The sequence below is a fragment of the Solanum dulcamara genome, chromosome 1 (genome assembly GCF_947179165.1).
Source record: "Solanum dulcamara chromosome 1, daSolDulc1.2, whole genome shotgun sequence".
NCBI classification, from domain to species: Eukaryota; Viridiplantae; Streptophyta; class Magnoliopsida; order Solanales; family Solanaceae; genus Solanum; species Solanum dulcamara.
The window spans coordinates 8,352,561-8,369,715 of NC_077237.1; the positions used below are offsets into that span (position 1 = coordinate 8,352,561).

Sequence of the window (17,155 nt, forward strand, 5' to 3'; positions counted from 1 at the left end):
TCAAGTGAAATTTTAAAATATTGTATTAATAGTTCTATGTTCAAACAATTTTTTGAAAAATAAAGCAAAAATTATCCATGATCGAACAGACACTTGATTTTTTATAAGAAATAATAATTAGGAAATGAATTAATGTAGCCTTTTGAAATTTGAATTAAAAAAAAAAATAAGAGTGTCAACAAAAATTGTATTAGTTTCAAATTTTTATATATAAAAAATTCTTATAAAATAGAAATAAAACTAAAAAAGAATTTGTGAAAAGATTACAAAATCAATAAGGCGGACGAGTTCAAAAAATAAAGAGATAAATGTCAAAAATACATCTAAATTATCCCCTTTTTTTGAGGTTCATAGATAAATTATTGAAATTATGAGTTTCATACCTAAACTATCATTTATTAGATGGAAAAACACACATCAGTGGTGTGTTATACAGTCTCTCTATTTTTTTTTAAAAACGTTGGCATGTGGATAAAATATTTCATCTTGACAAAAATTAAATTTAATATTAGTTAAAAGTTAAAGACTAAAGTATTTCTATCCCCCAAAAAGAAATTATTTTTTTATAAAAGAAATTACTTTTTAAAAAAAAATTATTTTTAAAATATTTTGCTCGCGTACTCCACCACCTCTCCCCCTCCCCCACCCCCCACCCCCACACAAAATCCCCGTCCTTTTATTTGTTTATTTTTTTTAAAAATCTTTTATTAAATATTTTTTAAAAAATCATATTTCACCTCCTCCATTCATTCTTAAAAAATGTTATTATTTTTATTTTTAAAAAAATAAAATTATACACCCCCTATCTAGCCCTCCGCTCTTAATTTATATTTTTTTTATATTTTTTCGTTTTGTGTTAGATATGTACATATATTTTAGGGAAAAAAAATTCTTACTTGCGTACCAAATATAACAGAAATAAAAAATTTATTTTAAGAGAGGTCTTGCAGCAAGTGAAAAATAATTTCTTAAAATTATATGTATATAAATATCTAACACAAAACGAGAAAAAAATTAAAAGCGGAGGATTAGGTGGGGCAAGGTAGAATTTCTTTTAAAAAAATTAAAATATCTAAATTATTATTTGAATGGGGGAGATGAAATAAGGTAAAATACATCATTCATGAAGGATTTTTTAAAACTCTTACGTTCATATATGTAATATTAATTTTCTAAATCGACTAATTTTCGTTTCTAAGACGTAGACAACTTGTCTTACGTCAGAGAGAATGTATTTTTGTTACAAATTATCAGTAGCATTGTGTTTATAACTTTTGTAATAGTTAAATTTTAGCAAACAATTGTCATGCAACATATTGCATTAGGTCACTATGCATGGAATAACAAAACAGTAAAACTTCAATTGCTATAACGTTAACGTGTTGACTTTGTTTCATAATTGGCATCGATATTAGCTAAAAACAAATAAGCCTAATAATTTGAGTAATATTAATAGGTTCATTGTATCCTCCTTGAGATGATATAGTCTGTTCAAAATGTCCAATCATGCAAATAAATAAATACAAAATTAAGAAAAAAATAGGGTGTTTGTTAATTTATTTACACGTTACTTTATTACTTTTACTACTGTAAATAAGAGTTTAAAATCAGGTACCTATTGGTCAACGTGCTTGTTTTTAGTGGACATAGTTATGTAATTTTTGTATTTTATCTGTTTTAATCTCTCATATATTTAAAAATTAAGTAAAAAAAAGTATAAATCATGATTATTAATATTTGATTGATATTTGAAATTTTATTAGTGCTACATAAATTGGATGGAGGAAGTAACATATTGTTTTAAATTAATGTAAAAAATATTATAAATCACAATAATTTACAATTTGAATATTTGAAATATTTATAAATAATTTGGAACTCAGAAAATTTAATCTGTGCCATATAAATTAGGACAAAGTGAGTAATATATATTATTTAAAAATTATGTTAAAAATGTACTATAATCACAATAACTAATAACTAAAAATATTTTAAAAACATATAAAAATTTTGCTGACTCTCTAAATTTTATATGCGTCACATAAATTGAAATAGAGGAACTAACATGTATTGGACCCGTGCTAACATGGACGCTTATATTTAGTCTGAAAATAAATATTCAAAAATCTTATATAAGTACAGAATCAATAAAAAGACAAATAAAATGACGTGCAAAAATAAAGTTGATAAAAACTTATAATAGCGCATTAATTTAGTGCGTTATACAACATGTTTAGACGAGCTCATTGTTATGTCTGTTGACAAAACTAACAATAACGCTATGTATGCATCATTTTTAATGAGGATATAGTTATTCTAAATTGCAAAATTGAGAAGGCATATTTGCCCATTTGCCCTAATTTTTAAAAGATAAGAAACACAATTTAAGAAGTGGCCTGAAAAATGCTTGAGAAAACCGGCGAAGATAACATGCCCTGACCCGAAACGAAACAAAGCCATTCAAGATTGCTGTATAAGAGAGGAATTGGGATTTTAGATAAACCCTAGACTGGAATTCTCTTCTCCCAGACAGTTGAAGATTCTCATTACTTCGGATTCTCTATCAATTTTCGTATAATTCAAGCCTACATTTATATAGTAACGCCCCCAAATTCACAGCATATTCTCTCCCCCCTCTCTCTCTCTCCTCCCCCTATAAACTCGATGCAATTTCGCAGGCTCTACACCTCTCTAGCAAATTCTAACCGCAACCCATTTCTCCTCTATCGAAATCTCACAAACCCTTTTGCTGTTTTCGACCCTAATCCACAATTTCTCTCTACTCAAAGAATCTTGAAAAACCGGGTTCAAAGGCCTATTCGGGTGTCCAAACGTTTTGTCTCATCATTTCCTGCTATGGCAGAAGGAAGAAGACCCACCCATGTGCCTATACCACCCCCAGAAACTGCCGATAAGGCGGAATTGTATCGAGCCCTTGAGGCTGCGGTGGGGTCTCCGTTTAGTTCAGAGTCATTGGCACCGGAGCCCCATCCTTTGATCATTGTGGTTAGTGGTCCAAGTGGGGTTGGTAAAGATGCTGTGATCAAAAGGCTTAGAGAAGTTAGGGAGAATATTCATTTTGTTGTTACTGCGACGACCCGAGGAAAAAGGCCGGGTGAGGTTGATGGTAAAGATTACTTTTTTACGAGTAAAGAAGAGTTTTTATCAATGATTGAGAGACATGAGTTGTTGGAGTATGCTTTGGTGTATGGGGATTATAAGGGTATACCAAAACAACAAATTAGGGATCATATGGCCAAAGGATTGGATATAGTATTGAGAGTTGATATACAAGGTGCAGCAACACTGAGGAGTATTTTGAAAAATTCTGCTGTATTTGTATTCTTGGTGGCGGAGAGTGAAGATGCACTGGTTAGTAGGTTGATTGACAGGAAGACTGAGACTAAAGAGACTTTGCTTGTGAGAATTGCCACGGCCCGGGAAGAAGTGAGGCATATGGGGGAGTTTGATTATGTGGTAGTGAATAGAGAAGGGGAGTTGGAGAATTCTGTTAAGTTGGTGCAGTCTATTATTGATGCTGAGAAAGCTAAAGTGAGGCAAAGAACAGTGACAATTTAGAGTGTCTGGTTTTGAGTCTTTGATCTGTTTTTGATTAAGTTGAGCTAACACTCTTAATGTTTTTTTATATTCTATTTATGCAAAAAAAAAATCCTACTTGTGTTAACCCTGTCGAGCTCTTGGTTGGTTGAAGTAGACGAAATGTTGCTTCTTGCCTTTGATAGATGACATAGTTGCTTCTTATGGTTTTCTTTTTCGTTATGATTTGATACTTGTTGGAAATTTGTTATGCTTTTTCTTTGGAGGTAGTCAGATTTTGTCATGAAGGAGAGGGGGGAACTTTGTTTTTTTTTTAACAAAGCTTTCTTGATTGGCATAGTAAAGCCCATATAAGTTTAGGCTCAACATGGGTGGCACATCATACCTAATTCTCATCATACTACTGATGTTATCCTTCAGATCAGAGGGAAACTAGCAATTCTACCAGTGCCTTGTTTTTTCTTTTAGGGTTATCAGTTTTTCCTATGGTTACTGTACCTACTGCCTCATCATGAACTGGTAATGGAGTGTTGAAGATGCAATTTGTTAGTGTCAAGAGGTTGCTTTTCTCTTGTATTATTAAGCCAAACATATTACCATCTTGATTGAGATAATGTGTGGAACGAAAGGCAATTGTTGCCTATGTTAATAATTCCATCGGTGGTTTGCATCTCTATTCCATTGTGCTCTGTCTGGAACTTGATGTATCTAATTAATGTTCATTTTGAGTAGTATGTTATGTGTTACCAATTCCGTTGAGTCCATTAATCATTGTTCTGCATAGAGATAGAAGATGATCCTCTTTCTCTGTCTATTCATCTGATCCAGAACAACTCTGTTAAAATTTAATCTGTTCTTTTCATGCAATTGTTGGAAAAGAAAGATAATTCATATTATCATTCAGTGTATGCATGAGACTCCCTCGTTCAGTAGTCTTCTCAGCATGGATGAAAAGCAAGACACAATTATCGCAATATTCCAGACACCATGAGAAGAGGTATTGTTGTCTGATTTAGCATTAGAAAGAAAGATGGGAGACTAAACTAGAGAATAGTCATCATCTTGGCATACAACTCAAACATTCAATCAAGTGCACCATTTAGCTTTCTTTTAGCATGGGTGCCATCAGTTACTATTATACCAATTTTAGAAAATATATACATAAAATATCTAGTTTGCTGCTACTGAAGCGGTCCACAGAGTTTATTAGAACTTTATGATCAGAAGAAATCTTGTTATCGTCCTGTAGTTGCTGAATGGTTCTAGTTATATCTGGGCGTATGAACCTTTTAATATGCAACTTTTCACTCAACTGGGTGTTTGTTGAGTTGTTAGAAGCTTTGTGATTGCTTCCAATTTGTCTCTGTGGGATAATGTTGCCTTGAAGATAGGGATTTGTATTAATTTACTAGCATTTTAATTTTGTTTGCTCCATGCTATTAGTATAGTTAGCCTTGCCCATCGGCCAGGGTGGGTGAGCACAGCCTTTTTGCATTCAAGGTCGTGGTCTAGTGGTCAATGAATTAAGTTGAGAAATGAGAATCATGAGGTCTCAAGTTCCCATCTATTATAGCTTTGGTGAACAGAGGTATTTGATACATGTTGCTTGTTGGTGCAAGGTGGTATGTAGAGCATGAAATTAGTTGAGGTGCATTCAAGCTGCCTCAGCCACAACAATAATTTTTTAAAAAAATCTTTTAGCCTTTAGCATTGTTTCTTAGTGTACATGTTGTTTAGCAGAGCATCAAACAAATGGTAATATTTTGATTTTCCTTTTTGAAGATCAAGTGAATGAAAATAGTTGTTGACCTTACAACTCCATTGGTTGTATCGCCTTTTGTTATGGCATAAAAGAGTATTTCAAATTCATGCCTAGATAAAACTTTATCTTTATGAGAATTTATTTATGATAGTCACTACCTTCATAAAAAAATATCTCAAATTCATGTCCAGATAAAACTTTATCTTTATGAGAATTTATTTATGATATTCACTACCTTCATAAAAGAATATTTCAAATTCATGCCTAGATAAAACTTTATCTTTATGAGAATTTATTTATGATATTCACTACCTTTGAGCAAGAATCATATTCTTCTAGCTCGGGAAACCAAACAATATATTCTTCTAGCTTGGGACAATTAAGGAAGAATATTTCAGATGTTTGATGGGAACCTTCGCTAAAAAGGAAGGTCACCCCAAATGGACCCTGCAGTGCGCGATTCAGATTTACTTGAGGCTTCACTGCTCTGGACACCGGTGGAAAACCAAAGAAAAATAAAAAATCTGTTATTATGAATTATTAGATGCGCATGTGCAGGGGAAGCTTCGTTATGGTTTAAGGTCAACTTTATGAGTAGTAAATTATTATACAAATTTGAAATCTATATTTGCAAATGAAAAACAAAAAGTTCTATGTGTTTGTGCTCCACATTCTTGTTCAAAAAGACACATAAGTTACTAGTTTTCCGGTGTTTAATGAAAGTCAATATCAGTTTTTCCTTAAATATATAATTTAGGATAACCATTAAATTTATATTTAAATGTAAAGGGTACATAATTTATAATGAAAAAATATTAGTTTTTTGATGCCTAATGACTGATAATTGAAATAATTATTAAGTAAGAACCGTAAAGCAACAAGTGTAAAAAAATATCTTATTAAATTGTCTCCAGCGAAACTATCATGCAATCCGTTAGTGTGGCATTTTAACCTTTTATTAAATTGTAATTTTAGCAATTGTCCATTGATGACATTTAATGTCATTTTTATTTTATTTTTCTTTAGTACATAAAAATGTATTTCATTATCATCTTTAGTTAGTGCAAAATTATTCATTTCATTATGTATTTTCTAACCTAATTATCTCTAATAAGTGGTGCACTAAATCATAATGGTGCACTAAATGATAATGATGGCATTCCATTTTTTTTTTCATATTTGAATGATTTCCTCTCCTATAAATAGAGAGGTCTTCTTTGGTTTGAAATGCAAGAAAACATTGAGTGTATTAAGTTTGTCAAAAAAGAGAGTTCTTATTAATTGAAGGGAGATGTTCTTTTTTGTGGAGCTTTAAACTCAACTCTTATCCAGAGTTTGTTGAGTTACATTTTGTGATAAGGTTGTTGTATCCTGGAGGGGACAAGTTAAGAGGATTACTGATGGACCAGTGAAAAGATTTGTTGCAGTGAGCTTGAATCTCCTTAAAGAGAGCGAAATATCCGCGCCTCAGCCAAGAAGAAAATTTATTTTCTTCATTTTATTTTTCAATTATAATTTGTAATCTTGTAATTTCACCAACAACAATCTCATCGGGAAAATTAGAGCTTGAACGTTTTATTGAAAATTGAGAGCTTATGTAGTACTTGCAACGAAAATAAGATGGATTACAAGTGAGTAGAAGGGGTATATTTATAATTTAACTCTAAGTAAAGTCTTGCGTGGTATTCTGCTCTCATAATGTTCATTATCTACTCGTTAAAATGTTAACATGCATGGATACGTAACTGTCGAGGTACTAAATTTCTTTAAATTGATTATTTGGTGCAGCTTACCGCGATCGATCATAAATGTCTAACAGTTACCTTACTCCAAAATGAGGCAAACCGCCTCTTATATGTCGGGTCTAGATTCATATTCAAAGATCTTGACCAAATTTTTTGTTAAATTTTACCACGTATTGGCTCTTATAAGATGTGATTCGGTCTGATCTAAGAACCTATCTTAACAATATTTAGACCTTAACATTAAAATTTTTAACTATTAAGTTGTATATTAAAACACCTTAAAGAAAAATACAGACATCTTCTTCCACAAATTCTTAAAAATGATTTCTTTCATAGATCTTATACCACGAACGTTGATTTCTTTCACAACTTTTTTTTAATTACTATTTGTTCTCTTTTGAAAAATAATAGAGCATCAAATCTTATACCTTTGTTAGACTTTGGATCTGATAAAGAAAAATCATGGATGAAATTATGTCAAATTATATTTGACTTTTAATGATTTTAGTGTTCTTATTCTTTAGTGTTTTGTTATCTTATTTCATATGCATTTTGATAGGATATTAATAGTTTTCGTTTAAAAGCTTTGGTGGGTGTATAAAAACACAATCATATACGAGGGGAAGATGAGTAAGAAACCAAAAAAAAAGGATAATTTAATGTGTTTTGATCTTTCACTCTTAAATACATTAAATTGTTATAAAAATGTATTAGATATTACATATTTTATCAATTTGCTGGTCTTATTGCGTTATGTTAATTTCTTCTCAAATATATTATTGACATAATATTTAAGTACTAAATTTTTACCAACATGGATTGTGGTACAGTGGTGGAACTGTTTCACCCTTAATCAGAAGTCTCGAGTGCCACCTCCGAATGGGCCCTGCAGTGCGTGATCTGAATTTAGTTGAGGCTCTGAACATCGGGTGGGAAATCAAAAAAAAAAGTACTAAACTTTTAAATTTTGTATTTTATAATTCTCTTGGTCGTACACATTTAAATCTTTTAAAAAATAAATAATTTTAATTTTTCAGTGTTCAGATATATAGAGAACATCTTACGCATTCAAATTCAGGTAGGCATCTTAATTTTAATGAAAACAAATGAGTTCTCAATGCATTTTTTACTTTATTTGCATTATGAAATTATAAATAATTGCATTAAAATGTACATACAAGTTACAATGTTGACAGTTTTTAAGTTGTGCTTTTTTTCATAGACAACAAAATCACAAGTTGTGAAAATAATAAAAATAATAATTCAATTGTTATACAATTTTACAAGTGAGCAAACTATAATTCATAAACAAAATATCATAATATCTGAAGATATTTACACATCTCGGCCATGCTATTTTTATAACTAAATATTGGTGATTACAAACTTTCAACTACTATTATTTTATAAAGATTCACAAGTGATCAACAGTAATATAATTAGTTATTCTTTAATATAATTCTTTCATATGGTAACAATAATCTCTTGACGTCGAGCATAAGGGATTTTTTCTTTTTACAAAATTTAAAATGATAGTTTTTTTTTCCAGAAGACTTCTTGTGATTTCCAAAACCGGCAATTGGCATAGTTGCCTTGTAACAAGGAGCTTTTTCAGCTTCACATTGTTAGACTTAAACTAAAGTATTTTTTGATGACAAAATTTTAAAGTATGTAGAAAGATATTAGCCGGCTTTTATTTTTATTTTTAATTTATGAGTCTATAATATAAAAAGAGGAAGGGTTAAATTCAAAATTCCTTTTATTTGAATGAACATAAGTCAATTAAGTATGGCTAAAATTCTCTTCATTTTCCTTCATCTCACTGCTTTATTATTCAGCTTTCAACAGTTCTGTGGTAAGTCATGAATTGCCTCTTTTTCTATTTGTTCTTCTTTAATTTTGTATATTTTTTTTCTCAAGCTAAATTTATGTCATAATTATATAGTAATTTACGTCTTATACTAATGCACAAAATTTGTAATTTTTTATTCTGAATTTTGTTCTTCTTTATATGCTTAAACCAAAAACAACATATTCTACCTAATGATCACTAATATATGTATATTATACATGAGTTATAAATTTGGTGTGCGATTGTTATATTTTTTCTTTTAGTTTTTGGAATTGATGATTTCAATGAGACGGAAATAATGTATGTTATGACAAGCCTATATATTGATAATGTAGAAATAAAAAGAATAACATGTTATAATCGGTTCAAATACAAAAATACTATAAAAAAAAAATTGTTAATGTATTTACATTAAATCTTTATCAGAAAAGTTTATTAATTTCTTCGTATTAAAGTATATAATTAATATTTTTATATCATCACATTAAGGTCATGAAAACAATCAGGCAATAATTGTTTATAAGCAAATAAAATAAAATACACTGATAGTACAGCAATATCATAGTTCCCAATTATTTTGTATGTGCCTATTTTTTCAGTAATTAATTTCACTTATTATAAATAATTACTTATTCGTTTCAGGTGAATGAATATTCTGGGATAGAACAAGAAAAAATGAATTTAATTAATTTAACTTATAATACTTTGAAACAATTAGAAAATTATATAAAAATGAAACTATTCAATTTGTACCCCCTCTAGGGGTATTTTAGTGATATGTTCGATAGGAACTCGACGATCCTATTTGGTCAAATACCTAGTGATAAACTCCTATGTTCCTTTCAGTGACTTGTTAAGCTATTGTCTTACCAATGAGCTAATCAGCCATGAGTATTTATAGCCGTTCCAGTTGTTATTCTTCTCCCAAAGACAAGGTTTTACGTGTTATTCACCCACCCATCACTAAAAATATCGTTTGAATCTTTTAATTAACTTGATAATATAAAAAAAATCCTTTTTGTAACCTTTTCTCAAATTTTAGCTTTTTTTTTTTTTTTTAATTTTCAGATGGGAAGGTAATGATGGAGTATATTGGAGCAACAGGCAAACCAATAGCATTTGATGATGTTCCAATAGATGAGGGAATTGACTTCCATTTCATTCTCAGCTTTGCTATTGATGCTGATCCTTTAGGGAACCCACAAAATGGCAAATTCTCACCTTATTGGGCATCAACACTTACCCCAAACTTAGTTGCATCAATTAAATCCAAATACCCTAATGTCAAAGTCTTGGCTAGCCTTTCTGGTTGGAGTTTAGGGTCAAAAGTCCTTAACTGGTATTGTTGCATTATGTGACCGTCTTACTTTATTAAAAGTACAAATTATTAATATGTTTGATTAAGTTTATAAGTAGGTTAAACTAGCTTATAAATATTTTTTGAGTTATTTATACGTGTTTGATAAACACTAAAAGTGCTTATAAGATAAAATCAGTATGAATTTTTATGATTTTATAACTTTTAAACACTTTTGGATTGGCCAAATCTTTTATGATTTAAGTTATAATATATTATTCATTATCTAATTCCTAAAACATACTACTTTTATTTATTTTTCTATTCTATTTAATTCCTTCATTGGTCCTTTAAATACATAAATACTTTTTATTTAATACTCTAATTGCTTATCATTTGATTCGACACTTCTATCAATCACATAGTTATTTGTTTTTAAAATTAGCTTCGACATCTGAAGGTATTTATCAGTACTTGATGCTTATTCGCTACATTAAATCAACAGACTCAAACATACTTTTTATTATATTATTTCTGGACAGGTACAAGCCAGCCGACACTCAACAATGGCTATCAAATGCATTCACTTCCCTCAAATCAATTGTCAACACCTATCACCTTGATGGCATTGATATTGACTATGAGAGATTCCCAAAGCACAATGAAACTTTTGCTTATTGCATAGGGGAGTTAATCACTCTATTGAAGAACCAAAGTGTTATATCTATTGCAACTATTGCACCATATTATAGAACAATTTTGCCATACATAGAGTTATACAAGAACTATGGAGATTCAATTGACTATGTAAATCATCAATTTTATACAGATAAAGTTGTTACACCAAGAGGTTATTTGAAGGCTTTTGTTCTAAGGAGTGAACAATTTGATAAGGAGAAAGTAATTCCTAGCTATGAAGTGGATGGAAGAGGAATTCAAGGTGATGCATTTTTTGATGCTTTGAAATTATTGGAAGGTAATGGATTTCATGTTAATGGTGCAATGATATACTCTGCTGATGCTTCTGCTGAGGATAATTATTACTATGAAAGAAAAATACAAGCATTTTTATTAAATTCTACTGGTGTATGAAATATATTAACGTGATTTATTGTTGTGTAGTTTGTAATATTGAAGCGAAAATAATAAGAAGATTTCAATAGTCCCACTTTAAAAGTGTGGGCTTGTACTTGATATGATTCTGATTTACATTTTGAAATATAAATATTGTTAGTCGATCTTTATATATTTTTATGTATGTTTTGAGAGAGAATTTAACTCAAACTACCTCCCAAATTTTGAATTAAGAAAAAAAGTGACTTTGATTAGGTCAATTAAAATTAAGTGAAAATGAGTTTGATTATAACTATTAAAAACTTGGGAGTGAACATTAGTTTTTTTAGAAAATTCATAACAGAAACCTCTATTTCTCAGTGACTTGCTCCTATGAAGTCGAAAAGATCAGTCCCTCCCACTTGGACAATAATATTTCTTTACATATTTTAAATTACAACGTCCTAATTCCTAATAAAATAATCAAAATATCTAGAAAATTAGAATAAAGGGATCATTAAAATACTATCCAGACTATTTTTTACATTTGTTTAATAGTGTGAGCTAGCTACTTTTTAACTATGTCATTAAAAATAATTATTTATTTTGGAGCTTCAATTTTTATACGTAAACCTCCCTGACAATATCTAAAATTTATAACTGTATGACAAAAATCAATTTACAAGTATAAAAAAAGGGCTATTTATCAAATTTTAACAAGGAACTTTTACATTGTATATATGTCCACCAAACTAATAGTTAGGTATATTAATTTATAATATATACAAATATACATAATAGAATAATTCTTTAAAATATATTTGACCAACAAATGTAATTATTTTGGCCGATCAGTCAAATGAGTGAAACTTCCCTTTTGTACAAACATTTGGGCCTGAATTTGTAGAAAATGCTGGGGTCTTGGCCCAAATTTGGATCCGCTATACCTCTTAACAAACGAACATCCAATTCTGATCGCAATTCGCCAATTTCCATAGCAGAGGAAGAAAGAGTTTACTCCAATGGCGTCTGGATGGGGAATTACAGGGAACAAAGGACGATGTTATGATTTCTGGATGGATTTCAGTGAGTGTATGTCTCGATGCAGGGAGCCCAAAGACTGTACACTTCTTAGAGAAGACTACTTCGAGTGTCTTCATCATTCCAAAGAGGTATGCATTTCGATTCATTTGATTCCGATCTTTTGAATATTTTCACCTTTGCTTAAAATCGCTCTTATCCTGAAGATTGAAACTAGTCAGTAGTTCCTTTAGGCAATTTGTCATCAGCTGTAGTTAGGATAGTTAGGGTTTTTTAGAGATTTGATATTTTATTAGCTGAATCGGTATGCAAATATTTGAAGAGATTGAACATTCTATTCTCTGGAGTTTCCAATAAAAGTTTCTCAGATTTCTATTCCCTCGAAGTATAGATTTAAATAAGTCAGCAGTTCCTTTAGGCATTTTGTCCTCAGCAGTCAGCTGTATTTAGGATAAGTTAGTTTTTCTTTTTAAAGAGATTTGATAATTTATAAGCTGAATTGGTTGGTGTGTAAATATCTGAAGAGATTAAACATCATATTCTGTGGAATTTCCAATAAAAGCTTCTCAGATTTAAATTCCCTCGAAGTATAGATTTTGTCATTTCCTCCAATAACTTTAGATGTATATGGTTAGCTGAATTTGGTGTGGTTATAAATGTGGGGCTGTAGGAGCAGATAAAGAGGACTTATGCGTAACTGTGTGTTTACACTGGAAATCTGTCTTGAGATCTTACTAGTTCACTCTACTTATTGATGAATTGGCGCATTTTGTTAATTGACGATGTAAGTGACAATGTTAATGAATAGATGGAACTAGGGAGAAACAATTTCGGATTGTAAGGTTTGTAGAAGTACAATAGTAGTATACATGCTGACAAGTCTGTTAAGTTTGTCCCCATAAGAAGAACAAAAGTAAAGTGGGATTGGGCGAGACTATATTTCCTAAATGCAAACAATTTAGATATTTGAGTCTAGTCTTACATGTGATGACAAGATAGATGAAGATGTAGCACATATAATGAAAATAGGATGGTTGAAGTGGAGGAGGTGCTACATGATTAGTATGTGATAGGAAGATATCTGATAAAGCTAAGGGAAACTTCTATGGAATGGTTGTGAGACTAGCAATTTATATCTTTTATGGTAGTGAATATTGGTCCTCTAAGTCTCAACATATCAATAAAACAAGTAACATAGAAATGTTGATGTTAAGATGGATATGCAGTCTGCAAGATCATACAAGATTAGAAACAATACATCAGAAAGATAGTTCAAGTAGCACACATAGACATAAAATAAGAAAAGATTGCTTGGCCATGTATCGTGGAGGACCTCCAGATATAGTAGTCCATTTATACTTGTACTGCACTCTATCTTGGAATACCAATGAATAAAGATATCTATAAAGATTATGATTATATGTTGAAAAAAATATTACATCTGATGAATCTTATGGGGGAATGGAGAAAGTGGGTATTTATAAGTCAACCTATTGGAAAATTGACCAACTATGCATATGGCTGATGTCAAGTCACCAGCTATCATGTCTGACATACCAAGTATGCATGGAAATGATTTCAAATGTTCAAATATTATTTAAAATAAATGTCTGTTTATCAGTCTGTTCATCATTTCAAAGTTGAAATAGAGAATTCGAAGTTTGAGGAGAGTATTTCGAGTAATATAATGATTTAGTTACAATACATCAACTTTTTTCCAAGTGAATTTCATGTCCAAACACTACTTCAACTTCCAAATATCCTTTTTCATTTTCAACTTGCTCTTCTTTCCCTTTCAAATTTCAACCAAATCATGTCCAAATGTCAATTGACCTTTTACTTGGTTTATATCGGTATTGCTGTTACTTTGAATTAGTTATAATGGAGTAGTTTCACTGGTTCCCTTTAAGCTCTATTTGGGGGGGGGGGTCTTAAAATAAGACGAGATAGGCCTATATCAATGGAGGGAAGTTGTCTCAAAAGACCTTTAAATTCCTTAGATTAGAGATCTTTTCTCATTCTTTGTAGAACAATGTGGTTTTCCATTCTTTGTCTATTTTGGAGTTATACCTGGACTTTTTTTTGATCAAAAAGTTATACCTGGACATACACATACCTCTTTGATTCGTCTTAGTTAGGGTCTCTCACTCTTATCGAAAATTAAAATTAAAATTTAGGGTCAAGTGTTTGTTAGAGAAGCCATGAAAGCAAAGGCATTGCTATAAGTAGGAAATGAGAGTAGTTGATTTACAAGGACTGAAATGGAACATCTTTAGTTAAGCACCTTGTGTGCATTGACTCTTGTACTATATCTTTAGGAAACATTACAACAGCTAATTTTTTAATAGAGTCCCAGAAAAAGCCGAATCTTCATTTGTACAGCTATTTTCTCCTCTTATTTGATTTTGGCTCTTTCATTAATTGATCAGCATTACTATATACTCTTCTTAGAAGCATTATTATTTTTTCTCTTGGGAGTGCCTCAAGCTACTGCCAAGATTTTTCTCATAAGTTGGGGGCTTGAGGCTAGGTGTTTTATGGTCCTGAGAAGATGTAGAAACCTCATCAGCTGATCGAGAAATTAGATTAGAAATTGGTGAAGTAGTAGGAAAGAAGCTGCAAAAGCTGTTTATAGATGTCTGTCCTCCCTGTTTATACAATCCTCCTCTGCTCGTCTTAATCATTAATTTCAATGGGCAATACTTCTCTCTGCTCTTGTCTTTGTCATTCAGAGGCATGAATTTGTAGAATCCTCTTCTTTTGACTAGTTATGATGTTTTAGGCACTAATGCATTTCCATGAATCAGATGATGCAACTAGAAAATGCTTCACGTATATGGACTTGCATGTCGTAACATTTTGTGAAATTATATTTGGGGAAAATTGTGATCGTTGTTATCTGTCTAGTGCCTATGTTCCTTCCAATTAGGTTGAATTTGGAGCAAAGTCCTTTTGCTATCCAAGAATAGTCCTTGCCCGTTGAAAGAATAAAATATAAAAAGGAAACAACTATGTCAGACATTTTCCGGCATGTGTGTGTCTTCTGAACTTCAATATGTTAAATTAGGTATTGTGTCTGTGTTTCCTAGTCCCCTTCTTTGCATCTTATTTGGATGCTTTCGTGCTCTTCCTAGATTCTTGGACTACTAATCTACTGACACATTTCAAACTCCGTATGTTACTTTGGTTTTCGGTCTTCACGATTTGTAGATAAAGCTTGTTGGATCCTCTGCACCTCTTAATTCTACTTATATTCCTAGATTACCAATATACTATCCTACTTGTTCTGCTTATGTTAATGTTATTGGTCATGTCCAGGACCATACTTTTTGATTGATTAGAATTCATTAAATTTGATTGATTTCTCTTCTGATTTAACAACAAAATAAGCCCAAATTGGCCCTATAACCTTTGTTGTAGAATCAGGAAATCCCTAAATTTTCCTAACTCTAAGGAATGCTTTTTTCCTATTTTTATGTTAAATTTATCTAACGATAGATCAAACTACCTAAAAATTGCAGAGCTTAGGCACTTCGAACTATGTAACAACTGAAGATTAAGAGATATTGAATCCTTGAGGTGCATGAACTTGTAGGGCTCATATGGTGTACCGGTGCCCTTAAGCTCATTATTTTTCTGGGACAGACTGTGTAGAACTCCGTTACTGTTGGCTACTGTCAATGTCTTGTACAGTTGACAGTTCTTTCTCTACTCTGTTACTGCCCCACCTGCTATAGTCACAAAGGAAAAATCGGGAAAAAGAAATATGCTTCTCCCCTACTAATTAAAAAAATGGATATATGGTCATCTTCGTCTTCACTTTCCCTCTTGTTCAAGCCGTCAATTACTGACTTATTCAATCCATGTTGTCATTTTTGATGTGGTAAAATTCTGTGGAATTCTCTAGGTCAAAAACATTAGAAATTGATGGCTCAAATATATTCATAAACCGTTCTGGTACTTTTCATTATACTCTTTAGTTACAGGGTTGTTTCTTTTACTGCAGTATCAACGTAGGAACCGAATCTACAAAGAGGAGCAGCGCCAGTTAAGAGCTGCTTCCCAAAAGAAAAAGGAAGGTGGAGATGGTGGTGGTCATCACTGACCTTTATTCTTAATCAATCATGGTTTTATCAACCAAAAGACATGGAAGTAAACTGTATGTCGTTTTGAATTTTGAAATAAAGAATTAAATCAATTGCATTTGATGTGAGCTGGATCATTGAAATGACTCTGTTCAGTTTCTTTCTCATGTGTCCTTTGTTTTGCTTGTGATATGCAACATATGTTTAAGGGCACATTTGCTTCTTACCATTGGCACTGAACTAATGATATCAGTTCTTTCTTGAAACTCTGGGACACTTAAATTGAACTTTCATTTTCATCAAGTATATCATGTATAATATGAAATTCGCGACGATCCAATCTGGAAGTCTGCATCGTGAATAGAATGAAAAGAGCTAAAATTTTGCTAAATGATCTGTAACATCCTCAGTTGCCAAAAATCTCATTCTTTTTACCTATTTTGATAAATCCATAAATTGTTATATGTAGATAACCTGATACAATATAGAATGATGTACCCTTTTACCTAAAGAAAATGAATATTGACTCTAAGTTTAATATAATTAGTGGTTATTTATTAGTCTAAACTTCAAGTTATTGGTAGAAAATTAATGGGTGCAACAAAAACTACCAAACATAGTATACAACAACTAGCTTAGTTCAACTACTCAAGAAACTCTCACATGATGTTGTAATCATTTTACTTATATACAAACTATAAATGCAAACAAATTAAAGCGCACACACACAGTGTACTCCTTTCCATGCATGAACATTATGGC

At 31.2% G+C, this 17,155-nt stretch overlaps 3 protein-coding genes across 3 annotated transcripts; all 3 read left to right on the forward strand.

The window, feature by feature from the left end:
* The first annotated feature begins 2,329 nt into the window (after positions 1-2,329).
* LOC129900859 (guanylate kinase 2, chloroplastic/mitochondrial) lies at positions 2,330-3,801 on the forward strand. The gene has a single exon (XM_055975941.1). It carries the CDS (start codon positions 2,665-2,667, stop codon positions 3,577-3,579), a length of 915 nt encoding a protein of 304 aa, XP_055831916.1. The 5' UTR covers positions 2,330-2,664; the 3' UTR covers positions 3,580-3,801.
* A 6,195-nt stretch (positions 3,802-9,996) lies between these two features.
* Positions 9,997-11,306, forward strand: LOC129885532 (chitinase 2-like). The gene is made up of 2 exons (XM_055959837.1): positions 9,997-10,256; positions 10,757-11,306. The coding sequence occupies exons 1-2, from the start codon at positions 9,997-9,999 to the stop codon at positions 11,304-11,306; spliced, it is 810 nt and encodes a 269-aa protein (XP_055815812.1).
* An 899-nt stretch (positions 11,307-12,205) lies between these two features.
* LOC129900872 (NADH dehydrogenase [ubiquinone] iron-sulfur protein 5-B) lies at positions 12,206-16,659 on the forward strand. Its single transcript, XM_055975948.1, has 2 exons — positions 12,206-12,439; positions 16,315-16,659. Exons 1-2 carry the CDS (start codon positions 12,290-12,292, stop codon positions 16,411-16,413), a joined length of 249 nt encoding a protein of 82 aa, XP_055831923.1. The 5' UTR covers positions 12,206-12,289; the 3' UTR covers positions 16,414-16,659.
* The last annotated feature ends 496 nt before the right edge of the window (positions 16,660-17,155 follow it).